This window comes from Mustela erminea, chromosome 5 (genome assembly GCF_009829155.1).
Source record: "Mustela erminea isolate mMusErm1 chromosome 5, mMusErm1.Pri, whole genome shotgun sequence".
In the NCBI taxonomy this organism is placed as follows: domain Eukaryota; kingdom Metazoa; phylum Chordata; class Mammalia; order Carnivora; family Mustelidae; genus Mustela; species Mustela erminea.
In genome coordinates, this window is record NC_045618.1 from 40,298,291 (window position 1) to 40,318,765 (window position 20,475).

Consider the following 20,475-nt stretch of genomic DNA (forward strand, 5'->3'; position numbering starts at 1 on the left):
ACTGAAGCAAAATGATGTACCTAAATTTCTAAGATAAATTTATAGATACAGAACAGACAAGAACCCAGTCTCCTAGCTCCCAACTAGTGCTCTTCCCAAAATGATGTCTAAATATTAAAGAGTAGAACCCTTATAACTCCTCTTTCAAAAAAATGGATTCCAACAATACAAAACCTCTTCCAAGATGCTGGAAACATTTCAACTTCTTATCAGAAACATCTTGGAGTAAGCTACGATCCTGTAGTATATAAAACTCAGCAGAATAACTACCAAATGCACTGAACCTGGAGTCAAAAGGTCTAGACTCTGGGTTCCGTGTGATCCTGGATCGGTCACAAAAATCTCTAAATCCAAGTTTTCTCATCTGCAGAATGGAGGTAATAATACCTACACCTCAGAAGGGTACTGAAATAATAAAACCAAATATATATTTTTCCTTATAAAAAATTACAACGTAGGGTGCCTGGGTGGCTCAGTTGGTTAAGTGGTCTGCCTTAGGCTCAAGGTCATGATCTCAGGGTCCTGGGATAGAGTCCTGTGCTCAGCTCCAGCTCGAGTTCCCCCTCTCTCTTACCTTCCCCCAACTTGTGTGTGTGCTCTCTCTCTCAAATAAATAAAAATCTTTTTAAAAAATACAATGTGGGTCAAGTATAAAACTCAGTTCAGGAAGTCCAAGGGCAAAGGGAAAAGAAGAAAACTGTCAATGTTATGTTAAGGCAGGTACCCTATACTAGAAAAAGCCAGATCAAAAGAACCAAGATCAGGGTGTCTGGGTGGCTCATTCAGTTAAGCACCTACCTTCGGCTCAGGTCATGATCCCAGGGTCCTGGGATGGAGCCCAACACCAGGCTCCCTGCTCAATCGGGAGTCTGCTTCTGCCCCTTCCTCCAACCCTCTCCCCACCTCCCTGCTTGTGCTCTCTTGGGCTCTCTCTCTAATAAAATATTCAGGAAAAAAAAGAGAAAAAAAGAACAAAGAACAAAGATGCCTTCTCTTTCTCACTCTGGACTCCATTCTTCTGTTCCTCCCAGTAGCTCTTAGAGAAAGATTTCTAAGAACTGGAGTTGGGGGTTTAACACAGAGTAAAGAAAGAGGTATCAGAAGAAGAACTTGCAACAAAAATACAAGTTATATGTCCCACTTACAATCGAGAACTTTGCCCACTGCTGTTCAGAACAATGAGTAGCATCACAAATGGTGGTTCAAATATCAAAATAACTAGATAAAAAGACTAACTGTCCTTTAAAAAGACTAAATGTCCAAACCCATTACCCTAGTTTAATCATGAGAAAAACATCAAAAAGACTGTAATAGAGGGGCATCCCACAAGATACTTAACCAGTACTCCTCATAATTGTCAAGGTCATCAAAAACAAAGTCCAAGAAACAATAATAGTTAAGAAAAGACTAAAGAGACAAGATAACTAAATGTAATGTGGTGTCTTGGATGAGATCCTAGAACAAAAAGGAACCTTAGGTCAAAACTTAAAAAACTGAATCAACTACGGACTTCAGTTAATAATTTTGTTAATTGTAACAAATGTACCATCTAATGTAAGCTGTTAAAAATTTGTATGGGGGGGCGTATACAGGAATTCTCTATACTATATGCTCAATTCTTCTGTGAACCTAAAACTATCCTAAAAATACAGTTTATTTTTGCATCTACAGACATGAGGCTATCTGAAGCTTTTAAAAAACTGATCAAGCTCCTTCAGGAGTATTACATTCCTAAAGAACAAAAGTTTGAAGCTGAAAATGTAAAACAGTTTCTGGTTTGAAATCATCCAATCCCCTATCCAAAAGCCATTCTGTGAGTAAGTTTCCTTAGAGACAAAAATATGAACCTGGTAGTTCTCAAACTTGAATGTGAATCAGAATCACCTGGAAGTCCTGTTCAAACAGATTGTTGGGCTCTACACCTAGAGTTTCTGATTCAGTAGACCTGAGTAGAATACATGAATTTGCAGTTCTGCCAAGTTCCCAAGTGATGTTGATGCTGTTAGTCTAAGGTGTACACTTTGAGAATATATTAATGGTAATTTACAATAAAAAATCAAATGAATCCTTGAATGTTCACAGTACTTACTAATGAGTAAGTAGAAGAAATCATGAACTTTGTAATAAATCATCCAACTTACTCAAGAAGGGGAAAAGAAGTATCAGAATATAAAAGTTATAAAACACGTGAAATTATCATAGGAAAAAGTGAGATTATACAATCTGCTGACAATGCAAGTAACACAATACCAGGACAGATCAACATAAGAGACAAATATAAATTTCCAAAAATACTGTACTATGATATATAGTTCATGACATAAATTTGCACCTTAATGACATCATGAAAATGTGGAAGAAAAACAAAAGAAGCTTTGAAAATTGCAAAAGTATTATTCATTGCTGGCTTTAAAAATAAAGCAAGAAATATAAAAACTAAAATATAGTACTATTTAAAATGTTAAAATATACATTACAAATCAAACAATTACTAATTAAAGCACAGGAAAAGAAAAGCTTCCCTTACTGGGCATAAAGCATTCTATGTTTTAAAAAAATTAGAAATGATACATCAGAAGAGGTATTGCCAAGATGACAGACTACTGATCAAACTCTGTATGGCCAAAGTTATATTCAAAGAGTCTGGGATTGTTTCTACTCAATCTTTCAATTAATAAATTTGTATTTCTCTAAATTAGTCTCCTGAACTTATTAGACTATAAATTACAGACTCCCTATCCCCACTGTAATGGGAATGGCATTATCCTATGCCAGCTTTCTTAATGATAGCAGTTTCCATGGCTAAAGCAGAGACCCAAGCAGAGTCCGGGCCCAGGTGTTAAGGTTAGTGGAGCCTTGGGTACTGGGGCCTTCTGCTTATAACACTTTTCAGGCAACACTTACCCTTTGTTAAAATAAAGGCTGTAAATAAAATAATAATAAGGACAGTCTTTCTTTTCTTTCTACCTACAGCTTCTGACTGTGGTTTCTCTGCTCTCTTTTTCCCTTTTAATTCTAAGGACCTCTTTCCAGAAAAAAAAAAAATTAATAACATTAACTTTCATGAAAAAATTAGTAATAAGTACCACTTCTTCCTCATAAAATTATTTCAGCCACTTAAGTTACCAAATGTCAGGCTATCTCCCCATTTGTACTCATTTCAAAACAAAAAGCTATTTCATCTATTTTCCTACTTACATTACACTTCTAACTCTTGCCTAACTCAAGCTCTTTAAATTAAGATATTGTACAGCCATCAGTTTCTACTATATTTTTGTAAAATTCAATTAGCCCTGAAAATTGCTTTTTTTAAGTATTAAGTCAAGACAAAGTTAGATAAATTACCTGAAGGTGCTCCAACCCAAGCCAGACCAAGAACACCATCATCAAAATCTCGGTCTGTGAAGACATAGGCCAAACAGTAGTCATCATGATTCTGCTCAGAATTCAATTCCAGAAACTTCTCCACGCCAATATTTGGGAAACGGAAGGGATTTGTAGGATCCTTTTCATCAGCAGTTGTGTTGATCTAAAATCCAAGACAACTATTTAAATAGGCAATTAACGTTAGCAGAGTCTATGTGTAAAGTCATTGATCACCTTCTTCTGAACCTGCCTGGACAATATGCTTGGAATCCAAGGGAAATAAGACCTGAATTAAGGCTTCTACAATTATTCCCACTGCCCCTATCCCTAAGCTGATCATAGAAGTCAAAAAGAAAAAAAAGAAGAAGAAAAAGAAAAAAGAAAGGCTGAGTGAGTAGGAGAATTAAAACTGGGTACACTAAATTTCTAGGCAAGTATTGACCAAATTTCTAAATACTGAACACTTGGGATGGAAAAGCAGGTTCTGCTTTAAAAAATTCTAATAAATTGGGGCGCCTGGGTGGCTCAGTGGATTAAGCCGCTGCCTTCGGCTCAGGTCATGATCTCAGTGTCCTGGGATCGAGCCCCGCATCGGGCTCTTTGCTCAGCAGGGAGCCTGCTTCTCTCTCTCCCTCTCTCTCTCTCTGTCTGACTCTCTGCCTACTTGTGATCTCTCTCTGTCAAATAAATAAATAAAATCTTAAAAAAAAAATTCTAATAAAGAAGTAGAGTTTCTCAAATTTAATCATGTGAGCAAGTCTCTTTTAGTACTAAATGGTGGAACGCAAAAGGATATAAACCCCTAAATTTTAGCTAATTACTAGAACATGAAATAGATCTCAAACCCAAGACCCTCAACTCAACAGCCAAATCATTTCCTTGTTCTCCTTGCCTAAAACCATAGGAGTCAAGCCCAACAAACTGCAAGTTCAATTTTTTTCCCTGAATGTAGGCACGAATTTTCTTTTTACTCCCCATTCTCTTCTCTTACTATATCAAGCTGAGTTCCTCCAGAAAGTTTCTTTTGATACTTAGCTACTGTACTCCTAGTGCAGGTTCCTCCCTGACAAAATCTGAAGAATAATCAGTTCTGATAATAAACTTCTACCAAACAAAAGCTTTCATTTATAAGCCCCTGCCTCCCTTCAGAGATACTTGCCTATCCTCTGAAGTCCTAGAACAATTTGCCTTTCCTCAAGTTAGAAAATTACATATAAAACTGTGGAAACAGAATAAAAAGGGATATGTATGAAAGGAGACATTTTTTAGAAGGCAGTCCTCAGTCTATTGAAGATGTTAGTAGTAAAGGGAGGGTAGAACAGTTGATAAAATGAGAACTACAGGACTTTTTAGGTTCCATACCTTTCAGTAAAACCAAGAGACTCAGAAGCAGGACTGCAAAAATACTACTGTGGGAAACTGCCTGAGGACAGATTTCCAGTTTATCTACTAACAACTAAAAACAATCAGTAATGGTCATCTAACACAAAAATATCCAAAAGCAATCACACTATATATTATAAAAAGCACATGCTTAGAGACAGGCTATAGATGGCATTTTCCCACTAAACAGTGAAATGAAATTCCTTGATATTTCTGAAATATTAGCTACAAATAAAAATTGCACCCAAATTGTAGTTACCTATATTACAAATGAGATAATATTTAAATGTTTATTGATACAAATTTCAAATTAATGGGTCACAAGGAATCTTCAGGTAAGATTTAAACTAAAATTTTAGTCTTGGTTAAAAGCTTTAAAACAACCAAGTGCCATACTATCCATTCATATACTTGCATTTCTTCATAATGCAGATCATTATACTAAAAAAAAAAAAATGTGTTTCACTACAATTTGTTCTAATATTCTTTACTTCCCACTAGTTTGCATTTTATTGCTTTGCCTACTAAATAATAATTATTATCACTTTAACTTGCTCATTTAAAGGCTTAAATTACTCTCAAAATACATGAAAGATACTGATTATAAACAATTCTTATGTTTATCTGCAAACCACATTTCACCCTGAACTCCCATTTAACATTTCATCACACTACTATGGACCACCTTCAGCTAAGCTATTAAATGTATTACATGCATAAACAAAAATTATAATTTAGTCAATCATATTTTAAGAAAATTAGAAGCACAAATATAAAGAAACCCTATGGCAAATACTTACATAAAATGATTTTTTTAACTCAAGCCATTTATCTAGTTTACGAATTCAGATTCCTAAAAGCTATACACATAGATAGAATTCACACTTGAAAAATTTTTGAAACAACCCAATTTCGTTAGTAATTTAGTATCTACTTATTTGAATTTATAACATTAAAATTAATCATCAGTGACCCTGTGGATCTAGGTAAGCATTTCTCACAATGTGTTCTACAGTTCTCTGGACCCTCAGTTGACTTTAATACAGAAAAGGTTCCATAGTCAAATTAGTTTTGAAAATTATGAGTTCCTCTCCTGAAGGACTTCCCAAATTTGAGAATTCTGTACTAAGAATTCATAAGAAGAGAGCACAGTACTAAGTGTACAACTTCTAATTTTATTTAGCCACTCTATCTATCCTTCTCTCTCCCCTAGAGCACCAAAAGGGATACACTCTGAAAAGTACTGCACAGGGCAAATCTTCAGACACTGAGAAATGATAAGGTGGGGTGGGGCAGAATGTCAAGTATTGTATCTGTAGTTCTTGAGAGGCTAGGGCTTTCTAACTGGCATGTTAATCAGACAGAATATAGTATGACAATACTTTTCTTGCAGTCCAGATTAAAGCCCTATAGATTTCCTTTTTATATCATAAACTGAGGTATCCCTGTGTGTGTGTATTTGCACGTGTGTGTGTAAAAACCAAGAATAAAGATAAATTGGATGAGTAATACAATTTAATTATTAATGCATAAAGATGAAGTAAAATGCAAGCACTTTTCTTATAATAAACACTGTCCTTATTGTTTCTCTTTCTTATTGTTCTGAACCACCGAAATTTCTTACTCTTATTCGTTTCACCATGAAACTGATGTTACGGATTCCGGAGAAGTCTGTAGTCTGGTAAATTGTATCAATCGCTTTAACATGACTGGATATCTACAGATTTAAAAAAAAAAAAAAAAAGAACATTTTAGAGGCGATATTAAAATGTGAATAAGGCTGTGAATTTCCATTTTCCCAAATCAAGAATTACTCGTGTTCCACCACACTCAAATTTTAAAATGTCCACATCACATACTGGATGAAAAGATGAAGCAGATTAGTGAGCTGGGGCTAAGAGGGGAGATTCTGTGACTTTTCCACACTCTTCTCCAGCAAGAAACAATCACTCTTGCTTCAATCATATAAAACTTTGTTTCTTCAATCAATCCCGCAATGTCAGACCTCCGTGTCTTTTCATGTGCTATTTCCTTATGCCTAGAATATTTTTATCTGTCAGACTCGGTTCAAACATCTTCTAAAGAATTATCCTGATAGGGGAACCTGGGTGGCTCAGTGGGTTAAGTGTCTGACTCTTGATTCTGGCCTGGGTCATGATCTTGGGAGTTGTGGGACTGGCCCTGCACATCAGGCTCTGCACTGGGCATGGAGCCTATTTAGAATTCTCTCTCTCCTTCTGCCCACTCCCATGCCCAACTCTCACCCTCCCCTGACCCCCAAAAAACATTCCCTGATAACATCAGGATACTCAGTCATTCTCTGACTTTAGTCTTTCTATCGCTGCACTAGTCCACATTATCTTTAAGTTTTGTTGACTACTACTATATACTATACTAAACACTGTTTAAGGTGCTGGGGATACAATAGTGAAAAACAGAAAAGGTCCCTATAAATTTACAGATTTATTCTAGAGGGTGATGGTAGAAAGAAAGTAATGTAAATATAAGTAAGATACATTAAGAGCTCCTAAATTCTAGGAGGAAATTAAACACGGTGATAAAACATAAAGGGATTCTCTATTTACCTAGCTGACTCCCAACTAAACACTTCAGCTTCTAAAACCACTTTCCCATCTTTCATTTATAAAAAGCAATCTTGCTACAGTTTATATAAAAACATGTATATGTTCTCTTAAAATTATTTTCAAAGAAATTATATAAACTTAAGATAGTTAAGTAGAAGCATTAACAATAATTTCAAAAGTAGCCCAGGCTTGGGTGGCTCAGTGGGTTAAAGCCTCTATCTTCGACTCAGATCATGGTGTCAGGGTCTTGGGATCGAGCCCCACATCAGGCTCTCTGCTTGGCGGGGAGACTGTTTCCTCCTGTCTCTCTCTCTGCCTGCCTCTCTGCCTACTTGTGATCTCTGTCAAATACATAAATAAAATCTTTAAAAAAAAAAAAAAAAAAAAGTAGCCCAGGCTGCCAAACTGATAAAGAAAGCTCTACCAGTGCTGACAGGGTCCATTATAAATTCATGCTACTGAACTTCAACTTGGCTTGGTAATCCCTTATCCAATTCCTTCTGTTCCTACTTCATTCCCAATAGTGGTAATTCAAACATCCCTCCACAAATGAATATACTTCATACTTTACTGAGACTTCATTTTTATTTCTCTTCCTCTTTACCTTCAAATTTTTCTAACTTCATCCATTTCTATTTTTCTCAAAGGGTAGTTCTTTCCCAAAGGGAAACTTTTCTTTATTCTCACCCCAATTCTTACTGGACCTTTAAGAACACTTTCCTATCAATTTTTCTTTCTCTTATATACCACATTGCTTTTCTAGTGGATCATCATCTTCCTCTTCCTACCAACTTGCTCATTAATTCTATGTCCTCCTTTCACCCCCAAATATTCCATATTGTTTCTAAGTCGCCATATTTGTTTCTATTTTTCACATTTCTTAAAACCCTCACTGCTTTGGCCAACATACTGATCACTGTTTGTAATGCTTTTACCCTAAGAACTCTATCAGCTTAAAGCTCATCAATAATCTTCTAATAACTAAAAACCAGCCTCCTTTTGTAGTTTTTTTTTCCCAGTATTGAGGTATAATTGATAAATGAAACTCTAAGATGTTTAAAGTATACCTCTTGATGATTTGATATATGTATATATTGTGAAAGGACTCCCCCACCCCATCTAGTAAATTAACACACTGTAATCATTCTCTTTGATATCTCCGTAATATAACACTGTTAGCCATGCATTTGGTTTTGAAACTGTTTCTGCCTTGGTTTATTCCATTTAATCTCCTATCTGTTTAACTATTACGTTTTATCCCATTGCTTCTCTTCCTCTTCCTATTCACTATATACAGACATCCCCCAGTTTCTTTTCTTTTAATTTCATTTTCTCCCCTTACTTCAACTCTGTCTTCTGTATCTTTAAATTCAAAGAAGAAAGTTTAAGGTTAGGGCTAACTACTCCCAAGTTCTACATTTTCAATATGCTAAGGAATGACCACTTGGCTCTTTTTTTTTTTTTTTTAATTTATTCATTTGACAGACAGAGATCACAAGTAGGCAGAGAGGCAGGCAGAGAGAGGGGGAAGGGACTCCTTGCTAAGCAGAGAGCCCAATACGGGGCTTGATCCCAGGACCCTGGGATCATGACCTGAGCTGAAGGGAGAGGCTTTAACCCACTGAGCCACCCAGACACCCCGACCACTTGGCTCTTAAACACATCTAAAATTAAGCTCATCACCACCATCAAAATGAATTCATCATTTATACTAATGGCACCTACATCCTCTTAGTCTCAAATCAATTTAGAGTCAAAAATGGATTATCAAAAAAAAAAAATGGATTATCAAACTTTCACTGGGCATCTTCAACAAGAAGGACATTTTGAAGAGTATCTTCAGAAACTTTTTACTTTGAGAAGATAAAATGCAGAAACACAACTCTGAAAGTGCTGAGTACAAAAACAAAACAAAACAAAAAAACAAGTGCTAAGTACAATGGGAACACAAAACAGAAATTAAATACTTCTCATTGGAAGGATTCCTCTATTCTTCCCTCCTTATAGGACCACAACTGAAAATTTCACCTTCTTTTCAAAGCTAATCGCCAGTGTCATCATCTTCACGAAATCACTGTCTTACACCTGTTTTGGAGGATTCTAAAATATCCTAACTCTTTCAATCATCCATGCACTTATCCCACGTATTTTATAATTACTAAAAATATGTTTGTTTGTTTTTTTCAAAAAAGGGATATGCCATAACTTTAATTCTTAGAGGAAAATATAGGTGTAATGAAACAGTATGAGAACTCCTAAAATAGTAGCAAAATTACAAATACCTGGGCAATCACAGCTTCTCGTGTTCCATAATATTTAAAGAACAGATGATCAGTCTGAATATAAAGCTGACAAGTATTTCTTTCAGCTGAAGTTGTACGTTTTTTCCTCAGGTGTTCTGGACTATTAACAGCATGTTCTTCTTGAGGTGTCTGTAAGTCAAAAAAGAGTCATTTCTGATCATTAGTATGTTTCACTATTATTATAAATTTATATAGCTAAGAACACATATTAGGTAGAATTTCATATTTGCTTTATTATGGAACACCATAGGTATTCCCCCACACCATTAAAAATTCTTCATAAATCTTACCTTCAGCCTCATAATATTCTACTGTATAGATGATCTTTAATTTATTCAAGCAATTCTTTCACTTTAAAACATTTTCAAAACCTACCTTTCAATATGTAATCATTTAAATATAAAGCAAGTCTTCTAGTTGTTTGTAATACTTTGATATCTTCGTCTATCTCCCTCTAATACCCAATCTATTACCCAGCCCTGTCAAACTTACCTCCTAATACCTAGGGAATATGCCCATTTTCTCTGGTACCCACCCATCAGCCCAAGCAACCATCACTTATTACCTAAAATACTCCAATAATAGCAATGTAATCCATCCATATCTATTACTGGCCTTCACTCTATTCGCCATACTGCAATCTTATCAAAATGCAAATTTGCAAATATTACCTACCTGTGTAACAGATTTCAGTAGCTTCTTACTGCTCTAAGGATAAAGACCTAAATCCTTTACATGTGCCACCACATCAGCACTCAGTCTCTACTTACCTGCCCACTTTCTTTTCATTCTATCTACCACAGAAACCAACTCTTGCTCTCTGTGCTACACAGGCTTTCTTTCCAATCCTCCAGCATCGTGTCTCCTGACACAGTTTCTGCACACACTACTGCTGTCTCTCCTGACCTAGCTAACTTCTCCCTTCAGACTTAGCAAAGGTCAATTCATCCATCATACCATGTCACAGAACCATGTACCCATGTCCCTTATATACATGTGATTGGTTTATTGTGTGGTGATTGGTTAATTTCAGTCCCCAGCCCACCATCATTGGTTTTAATTTAATTTATTAAATTTAATTTATTAAATTTAATTTCGGTCCGCAGCCCACCATCATTACTTCAACCACTAGAATACAAGCTCCAGAAACAAAAAATACCTGTGTTTGCTTCTTGCTATATTGCTTTCACCTAACACACACTTGACAGGCAAACACTAGATACTGTTTGTATTTATTTAAAGAATAAGCACTGCTACTGAACCCAAGCACTTCAACATTTGCTGACATCTAAGAGCTCCATTTTAAGTGAATTTTGATGACACAGTAATGAAGGATTCAAATTAAATTGGTATTTTAAGCCACAATCCAAATTTACATTCACATTTTATACTTTCCTTCTACCTTAACGACTCCATGTCTGCCTGTTCTCTCACTTACTGCCTTCATTTTACTTTTATTTATTTTCACTGAGTACAGCATTCTAGGACAGCAGGTACCCAGTTCCAGCACATTGCACCATCTTCTGTTTCCAACTGTCTCCAATGAAAAATGAGCTGTCATTTCAACTCTTGCTTATTTGAAGGTGACCAGATTTTTATTACTGGTTGCTTTTAAGAGTACATATCTTTTCGTTTTTATACTTTTCTAATAATGTGATAGAGTGTTAATTTCATTGGAAAGTATTTGTCTAATTACACAGCTTACTGAATTTGTTGATATCCAGTGTCATTTTTGGAAAACCCTCTGCCATATCTGTCCCTATTTCACTCTTAGTTTTTCCCTCCTTGATATAATTGAGATATCAATTATACATATACTAGACCTTTTTAATGAATCCCTTATCTATCTCTTTTTTATATTTTTCTATCCCTTTTCTTAGTAGTTTACTCTGTTTTCTTATGATCCACCATTCAGATCTAAACCCATCAAATTCTTAATTTCTGTTGTTACACTTTTCAATTCTAGAATTTTCATCAGGATCTTTTGTTCCTTTCCAGTTTTTTGCTGTAATTTTAAATTCTATCTTTATGTACTTGAACATACTGAAGTATGTATGTGTCCGATCATTTCATTATCTGGAAAACTTTAGGTTGTTTGCATGTTTGACATCCCAGCTAGAATGCAAGCTCTCTGAGGATGTATACTCTGCGTCATTTACTCTTGTATCACTGCTGTTTGGTATACAATAGTTTTCTTCTCTTGTTCTTCCATCATGTTGTCTTGTTTGTTCAGTTGCTTATTATTTGTAACTGAGCGCCAGACAACGTACATGAAAAACCAAAGATATAATTTTAGGCTTCAGGAGATGATCTTTCTCAAGACAAGATTTATTTTTTCTTCTGGCAATAATTAGGCCTGATACACTGGTAATCCTGGATCACCTTACCCTAATTAGAGATTAAGCAGCTGTGATGTAGAATTTTAATCCCTGTGATAGAAGGAGGTAGGACATTTTTTGACTCACTCTTACTCCCACGGAGTAGCCCTTCAAGATTCCAACCTAAGAGAGCCGTAAGTACTATTTTTATCCTTAGCTTCAAGAGTTCTACTCAGCCTCTCAGTCTCTTAAGTACCTTATCAGGAACTAGAAGATATACCTAGAGAAAAAATAGCCCCAAAGGCCATGCTCACTTGTCTAGGCATTTTCATATATTTTAAGATTCAGCCCTGTAATTCTTCACAGCCTTGTTCTTTCTCCAATGCCTCCAAACAAATAAACACACAAACATGCAAATGCAGACACACATAGAAACACACACAAATATTTATATTTTAGGGTGCCTATGTGGCTCAGTTGGTTAAGTGTCTGCCTTCAGCCCAGGTCATGATCTCAGGCTCCTGGGTTTGAGCCCCATTATCTGGCTCCCTGCTCAGTGGAAAGCCTGCTTCTCCCTTTCACACTTCCCCTACTTGTGTTCATTCTCCAGGTGATTCTCTCACTCTCAGTGTCAAATAAATAAAATCTTAAAGAAAAAAAAAAAGGAAAAAGAATACTCTATTTCTTGAAAACAATTCCTTATTAATTTTATGTATTGTGAATACTGCCTCAAAGTTTATAACTGTCTTTGCTTAAGGTGTCTTTTACTCTTAATTTTCATACAGTGAAATATATCAAAATTTTTATAGTCAAAAGATTTTATGTCATATTCAAAGTGTTTCTCTACCCCAAAATATTTTTTAATATCTTTTTAAATGCTTTGCCCATGTTTTAAGTGGAGCTCATGAATTTTTTTTTAAGTGAGTTAAAATGGTTCTTTGTATATTTTAGAGAAGGCTTTTATCAGATGTACTGTTGACATTTTCGCACAGTCTCTGGTTTTCTACATTTTCTTAACTGTGTCTTCTGAGATTTTAATTTTGACAGAGTCCAACTGATAAATTTTGTAGGGTATTTTTGTATCCTAAAAAAACTGCTGCCTATGCCAAAGTTACAAAAATTTCTCCTTTTTTTCTACAAGTTTTAAGTTTTAGCCTTAACCATATAGATTTTTCATCTATTTTCACCTACTTTTTTTTAAATTTTCACCTAATTTTTATATAACGTATAGTGTACAGGCTGAGGTTTGTTCTCTCATATGGATATCCAATTCATTATGCTAGTACCTGCCAGACTGTTCTTTCTTGGGACTTTCGTGAAAATCAACTGACCCTATGGCTCTCTATCCTTAGGTCAAAAGGACACCATTTTGACTATTATGCCTTAAAAATCAGGCAGTATAAATCCTCTAGCTTTGTTCTTTTTTGAAAATTCTTGGGCTATTCTAGGTTCTTTACATTTCAGTCTATCAGAATCAGTTTATCAATTACTAGATAAATCCCCACTGAGCTTTTGATAGGGGTTGCACTGACTAACTCTACAGAACAATTTAGGGAAAACTGACTACTGAATCTTCCAAACAATAAACACAGCATATTTCTGCATTTAGTTAGACATTTAATTTTTCTTGGGATGTTTTATAGCTTTCATATATGTCTTGTGCATATCTTATTAAATTTATTCTAAGTATTTTATATTCTTGAAATTTTTAGAGGGTTTTTAAAAATTTCACTTTCTTTTTTCTTTTTCTTTTTTAAAGATTTTATTTATTTATTTGACAGAGAGAGATCACAAGCAGGCAGAGAGAGCAGGGGGCAGGGAAGGAAGCAGGCTCCCCGCCAAACAGGGAGCCCAACGAAGGACTCAATCCCAGGACTCTGGGATCACGACCTGAGCCAAAGGCAGAGGCTTTAACCCACTGAGACACCCAGGCACTCCTAAAACTTCATTTTCTAAATGTTCACTGATAGTGTATAAAATATAACTGATTTTTTTCATAAGGTCTCGGTACCTATCCTGAATTCTTGATAAATTTACTTATTAATTTTACAACTTTTCCTAGACTCACTAGGATTTTCTAAGCATACTCTCAATGTCACCTACAAACAAACACAGTTTATTTCCTTTACAATCTATATGCCTTTCATTTCTTTTTCTTGCCTGATTATGCTATGACCACAATGTGTTACCTTCTTTTATATCTTTTATATATTGAGTCTGACTTGTTAATATTTTAAGAAATTTTGCATATGGGGCACCTGGGTGGCTCAGTGGGTTAAGCCTCTGCCTTCAGCTCAGGTCATGATCTCAGGGTCCTGGGATTGAGCAAAGAAACTACTACCCACCCTCTCCCTCTGCTTGCCTCTCTGCCCACTTGTGATCTCTATCTGTCAAATAGATAAATAACATCTTTAAGAAAGAAAGAAAAAGCGGGCTCTCTGCTCAGCAGGGAGCCTGCTTCCCTTCCTCTCTCTCTGCCTGCCTCTCTGCCTGCTTGTGATCTCTCTCTCTCTCTCTCTGTCAAATAAATAAATAATCTTAAAAAAAAAAAAAAAAAAAAAAACAAAAACAGGGCGCCTGGGTGGCTCAGTGGGTTGAGCCGCTGCCTTTGGCTCAGGTCGTGATCTCAGGGTCCTGGGATCGAGTCCCACACTGGGCTCTCTGCTGAGCAGAGAGCCCGATGTCAAATAAATAAATAAATAATCTCTCTGTCAAATAAATAAACAAATAATTTAAAAAAAAGAAAGAAAAAGAAATTTTGCATATATATTTATAAGGTATATTGGCTTGTAGTTTAGTTTCCTGTAAGATCTTTTTCTGGTGTGCTTATCAGAATAATGCTGCCCTGACAGAACATGTTAAGAAGTTTTCCCTTCTCCTTTCTTTTTTTTTTTTTTTTTAAAGATTTTATTTATTTATTTGACAGAGAGAGATCACAAGTAGGCAGAGAGGCATGCAGGCAGAGAGAGAGAGGAGGAAGCAGGCTCCCCGCTGAGCAGAGAGCCTGACATGGGACTCGATCCCAGGACCCTGAGATCAAGACCTGAGCCGAAGGCAGTGGCTTAACCCACTGAGCCACCCAGGCACCCTCTCCTTTATTTTCTTAAGGGCTTTGTGTAAGATTGGTTTTTTTTTTTCTTAAATGCTTAGACTTCTATGGTGAAATGATATCTGGGCTTGAACATTCCTTGATGGAAAATTATTAAGTATCAATCTAATATCATCATACATACACCTACTATTCTATTTCTGCTTGTTTTTTTTAATTTGTATCTGTAAAGGAATTTGCCGATTAAACTGGCTGTTAAATTTATTGGCTCAATGTGCTCAAAATTAAACTACTAATGTGTGTAGTAATATCCCCTTTCATTCCTGATACTGTTAATTTCTGTTTTCTCTTTGTTTCTTGATCAGACTAGCTAGAAGTTCATCAATTAATCTTTTCTATTGATTTCCTCTGGTTTTTATATTGAGACCCCTCTTGTTACTTGATTCCTTCTATTTAATAACTTCCTGTACTTCCTGGTCTAGCTTTTTAAGGTGGAAGCTTCTGAGGCTGATTTCTATATATTTCTTCTTTTCTAATATGATCATTTAAAACTTCACATTCTTGGGGTGCCTGGGTGATTCAGTGGGTTAAAGCCTCTGCCTTCAGCTAAGGTCATGATCCCAGGGTCCTGAGATCAAGCCCTGCATCGGGTCCTCTGCTTGGCGGAGAGCCTGCTTTGCCCTCTCTCTCTCTGCCTGCCTCTCTGCCTACTTGTAATCTCTGTCAAATAGATAAATAAAATCTTAAAAAAAAAATTTTTTTTTCACAATCTTTGTTATTAGCGAAAGCTCCCTGTGCACTCTTCACTTCTTTGCATAGATATAACTTTCCATCTGGTATTCCTTTCCTAACCAAAGAACATCTTTTAATATTTTTTTGCATTAAATTTTCTTTCAGTGGTTATTCAGCTTAAGCTGAATCTAACAAATTTTATTATTTTGTGTTTTTGTTATTCATTTCAAAATAGTCCCCAACTGCATTACTTGATGTGACTTAATCTCTAAAAATTACAGAATTTTCCTCATTTTTTGTTATTGATTTCTAATTTAATTTCTTTAAGACCCAAGAACTTATTCCGTATAATTTCAATCCTTTTAGATGTATTAAGATTTCTTTTATAGGCCAGCATATGTTGGCAAATATTCATTTACATTTCAAAAGAATGTATATCTGCTACTTTTGAGTAGAGAGTTCTATAAATGTCAATTAAGTCAGGTTGGTTCAGAGTAGTATTTAAGTTTCCTATATCCTAACTGGTTTTCTATCTATTTGCTCTATCAACATATCAATCAACTTCTCTAATCAGAAGTAAGTGTACCTCCAACTATAATTTATAGATTTTTCCAGTTCTCCTTTCAGTTTTGTCAGGTTTGCCTAATGTATTTCATAACTCTATTACTAACTACATTATTAACTAACATTTAGGATTATTTCTCCATGATAAATTAAAATGTCCCTCCTTGTCCACAGTAATATTCTGTGAGCTGATATACATTCTTTGATATTAACATGGTCACTTTAACATTCTTATGACTGGTGTTTGTATGATACATGCTTTATCATCCTTTCAAACTATCTGTGTCTTTACATTTAAACTGCATTTCTCTCAGCAAGGAAATTGAGGCAGCAATCAAAAAGCTCCCAAAAGGGGCACCTGCGTGGCTCAGTGGGTTAGGCCTCTGCCTTTGGCTCAGGTCATGATCCCAGGGTCCTGGGATCGAGCCCCACGTCGGGCTCTCTGCTCTGCAGGGAGCCTGTTTCCTCCTCTCTCTCTGCCTGCCTCTCTGCCTACTTGTGATCTCTGTCAGATAAATAAAGAAAAAGTCTTTAAAAAAAAAAAAAAAAGCTCCCAAAAGAGGGGGGTTGGGAGAAGGGGGGTGGGGTTATGGACATTGGGGAGGGTATGTGCTATGGTGAATGCTATGAAGTGTGTAAACCTGGCGATTCACATACCTGTACCCCGGGGGATAAAAATATATTATAAGTTTATAAAAAATAAAAAATTAAAAAAAAAAAACCCTCCCAAAAAGTAAGAGTCCAAGACCAGGAGGCTTCCCAGGGGAATTTTAACAAACATTTAAAGAATTAATACCTATTCTTCTGAAGCTGTTTGAAAACAAGACAAGTGGAACGAAAACATTCAAACTCTATGAGATCAGCATTACCTCATACCTTTTGATCCCAAAACCAGAGACCCCACCAAAAAGGAGAATAACAGATTAACATCCCTGATGAACATGGATGCAAAAATTCTCACCAAGATACTAGCCAGTAAGATCCAACAGCACATTAAAAGGATTATTCACCACAACCAAGTGGGATTTATTCCTGGGCTGCAAGGGTAGTTCAACACCCACAAATCAATCAATGTGATACACTAAATAATAAAAGAAAGGACAAGAACTGTATGATCCTCTCAAAAGATGCAGGAAAAGCATATGACAAAGTACAGCATCCTTTCTTGATTAAAACTCTACACAATGTAGGGATAGAGGGAACATACTTCTATACCATAAAAGCCATATATAAAAAACCAACAGCGAATATCACTCTCCATGTAGGAAAAAAAAGAGTTTTCCCCTTGCAGTCAGGAACACAGCAGGGATGTCCAATATCACCATTGCTGTTCAACATAGTACTAGAAGTTCTAGTCTTAGCAATCGGACAACAAAAGAAATTAAAGGCATTCAAATCAGCAAAGAAGTCAAACTCTCACTCTTTGCATAAGACATGATACTCCCTGTGGGAAACACAAAAGTCTGCACCCCAAAACTGCTAAAACTCATACAGGAATTCAGCAAAGTGGCAGGAAATAAAATCAATGCACAGAAACCAGTTGCATTTCTATACACCAGCAACAAGACAAAAGAAACAGAAATTAAGGAGCCATTTCCATTTACAATTACACCCCAAACCATTAAGACACCTAGGAATAAACCTCACCAAAGAGGAAAAGGATCTGTACTCCGAAAACTATAGAACACTCTTGAAAGAAACAGAGGAGGACACAAAGAAATGGAAAAACATTCCACTCACAGATTGGAAGAACAAACATTGTTAAAATGTCTATGCTACCTAGGGTAATCTATACATTCAATGCAATCCTGATCAAAATACCATCAACGTGGGGAGCCTGGGTGGCTCAGTCAGTTAAGCATCTGACTTTGGCTTAGGTCATGATCCCAGGGTCCTCGGATAGAGCCCCACCTTGGGCTCCCTGCTTAGCGGGGAGTATGCTTCTCCCTCTTCCTCTGCTGCTCCTCCTGCTTGGGCTCTCTCACTTGCACTCCCTCTCTCAAATAATTAAAACTTTAAAAAAAAAATCAACTTCTTTCATAAGAGTTACAACAAATAATCCTAAAATTCATATGGCACCAGAAAAGACCCCGAATAGTCAAAGGAATATTGAAAAAGAAAATCAAAGCTGGTGGCATCACAATCTGGGCTCTAAGCTCTACTAAAAAGCTGTAATCATCAACATAGTATGCTACTGGCAAAAAAAACAGATATACAGATCAATGGAACAAAACAGAGAACTCAGAAATGGACCCTCAACTCTATCATCACTTAATCTTCATAGGAAAGAATATCCAATGGAAAATGGTTCCTCGGGGCACCTGGGTGGCTCAGTGGGTTAAGCCTCTGCCTTTGGCTCAGGTCATGATCTCAGGGTCCTGGGATTGAGCCCCGCATCAGGCTCTCTGCTCCGTGGGGAGCCTGCTTCCTCCTCTCTCTCTGCCTGCCTCTCTGCCTACTTGTGATCTCTGTCAAATAAATAAAATCTTTAAAAAAAAAAAGAAAGAAAGAAAGAAAATGGTTCCTCAACAAATGGTGTTGGGAAAATTGATACAGAAGAATGAAACTGAACTATTTCCTTACACCATACACAAAAATAAACTCAAAATGGATGAAAGACCTAAATATGAGACAAGAATCCATCAAAATCCTAGAGGAGAACACAGGCAGCAACCTCTGTGACCTCGGTCACAGCCACTTCTTGCTAGACACGTCTCCAAAGGCAAGGGAAACAAAGGCAAAAATGAACTGGGACTTCATCAAGATAAAAAACTTTTGCACAGCAAAGGAAACAGTTAACAAAGCCAAAAGACAACTGACACAATGGGACAGAGTATTTGCAAATGCCTTATCAGATAAAGAGCTAGTATCTAAAATCTATAAAGAACTTACCAAATGAAACACCCAAAGAACAAATAATCCAATCAAGAAATGGGCCAAGACAAGAACAGACATTTCTCCAAAACAGACATACAAATGGCCAACAGACACATGAATAAATGCTCAACATCACCAGACATCAGGTAAATACAAATAGAAAGCACAATGAGATAGCACCTCACAGCAGTCAGAATGGCTAAAATTAACAAGTCAGGAAACGACAGATGTTGATGAGAATGCAGAGAAAGGGGAATCCCTTTACACTGTTGGTGGGAATACAAGCTGGTACAGCCACTCTGGAAAACAGTATGAAGGTTCCTCAAAAAGTTGGAAAGAGAGCTACCCTACAACCCAGCAATTGCACTATGGGTATTTATTTACCCCAAAGATAAAAATGTAGTGATCCTAAGGGGCACCTCAATGTTTATAGCAGCAATGTCCACAATAGCCAAACTACAGAAAGAGTCCTGATGTCCAATGACAGATGAATGGATAAAGACAATGTGGTATGTATAAACACACACACACACACACACACACACACACACACACACACACACACACAGAATGGAATACTACTCAGCCATCAAAAAAATGAAATCTTGGGGCGCCTGGGTGACTTAGTGGGCTAAAAGCCTCTGCCTTTGGCTTGGGTTGTGATCCTGGGGTCCTGGGGTCGAGCCCCACATCGGGCTCTCTGCTCTGCAGGGAGCCTGCTTCCCCCTCTCTCTTTGCCTGCCTCTCCGCCTACTTGTGGTCTATGTCAAATAAATAAATAAAATCTTAATAAAATGAAATCTTGCCATTTGCAACAAGTCAATCAGAGAAAGGAAATTATCATATGATCTCACACATATGTGGAATTTAAGAACCAAAACAAAGGATCACAGGGGAAGAGAGGATGAAATCAGAGAGGGAAATTAACCGTAAGAGACTTTTAATCATAGGAAACAAACTGAGGGTTGTTGGAGGGGAGGAGTAGGGGAATGGGGTAACAGGGTGATGGACATTAAGGAGGGCACATGATGTAATGGAACACTGGTATAAGACTGATGAATCACTGACCTCTACCTCTGAAATTAATAATGCATTCTATGTTAATTCACTGACTTTAAATTTTTTTTTATATTTTATTTATTTATTTGACAGAGAGAGAGGTCACAAGCAGGCAGAGAGAGAGGGGGAAGCAGGCTCCCCACTGAGTAGAGAGCCCGATGCGGGGCTCGATCCCAGGACCCTGAGATCATGACCTGAGCCGAGGGCAGAGGCTCAACCCACTAAGCCACCCAGGTGCC

General features: G+C 36.6%; 1 protein-coding gene across 1 annotated transcript in view; it reads right to left on the minus strand.

The window, feature by feature from the left end:
• The window catches only part of ADAM10 (ADAM metallopeptidase domain 10), a 135,648-nt gene that overhangs the window by 34,110 nt on the left and 81,063 nt on the right, over window positions 1–20,475 (minus strand). The window contains exons 8-10 of the mRNA XM_032342678.1: window positions 9,617–9,766; window positions 6,374–6,466; window positions 3,346–3,529 (exon numbers count right to left, since the gene is read on the minus strand). Coding sequence (XP_032198569.1) covers window positions 3,346–3,529; window positions 6,374–6,466; window positions 9,617–9,766 — 427 coding nt within the window. The remainder of the gene's footprint in view (window positions 1–3,345; window positions 3,530–6,373; window positions 6,467–9,616; window positions 9,767–20,475) is intronic.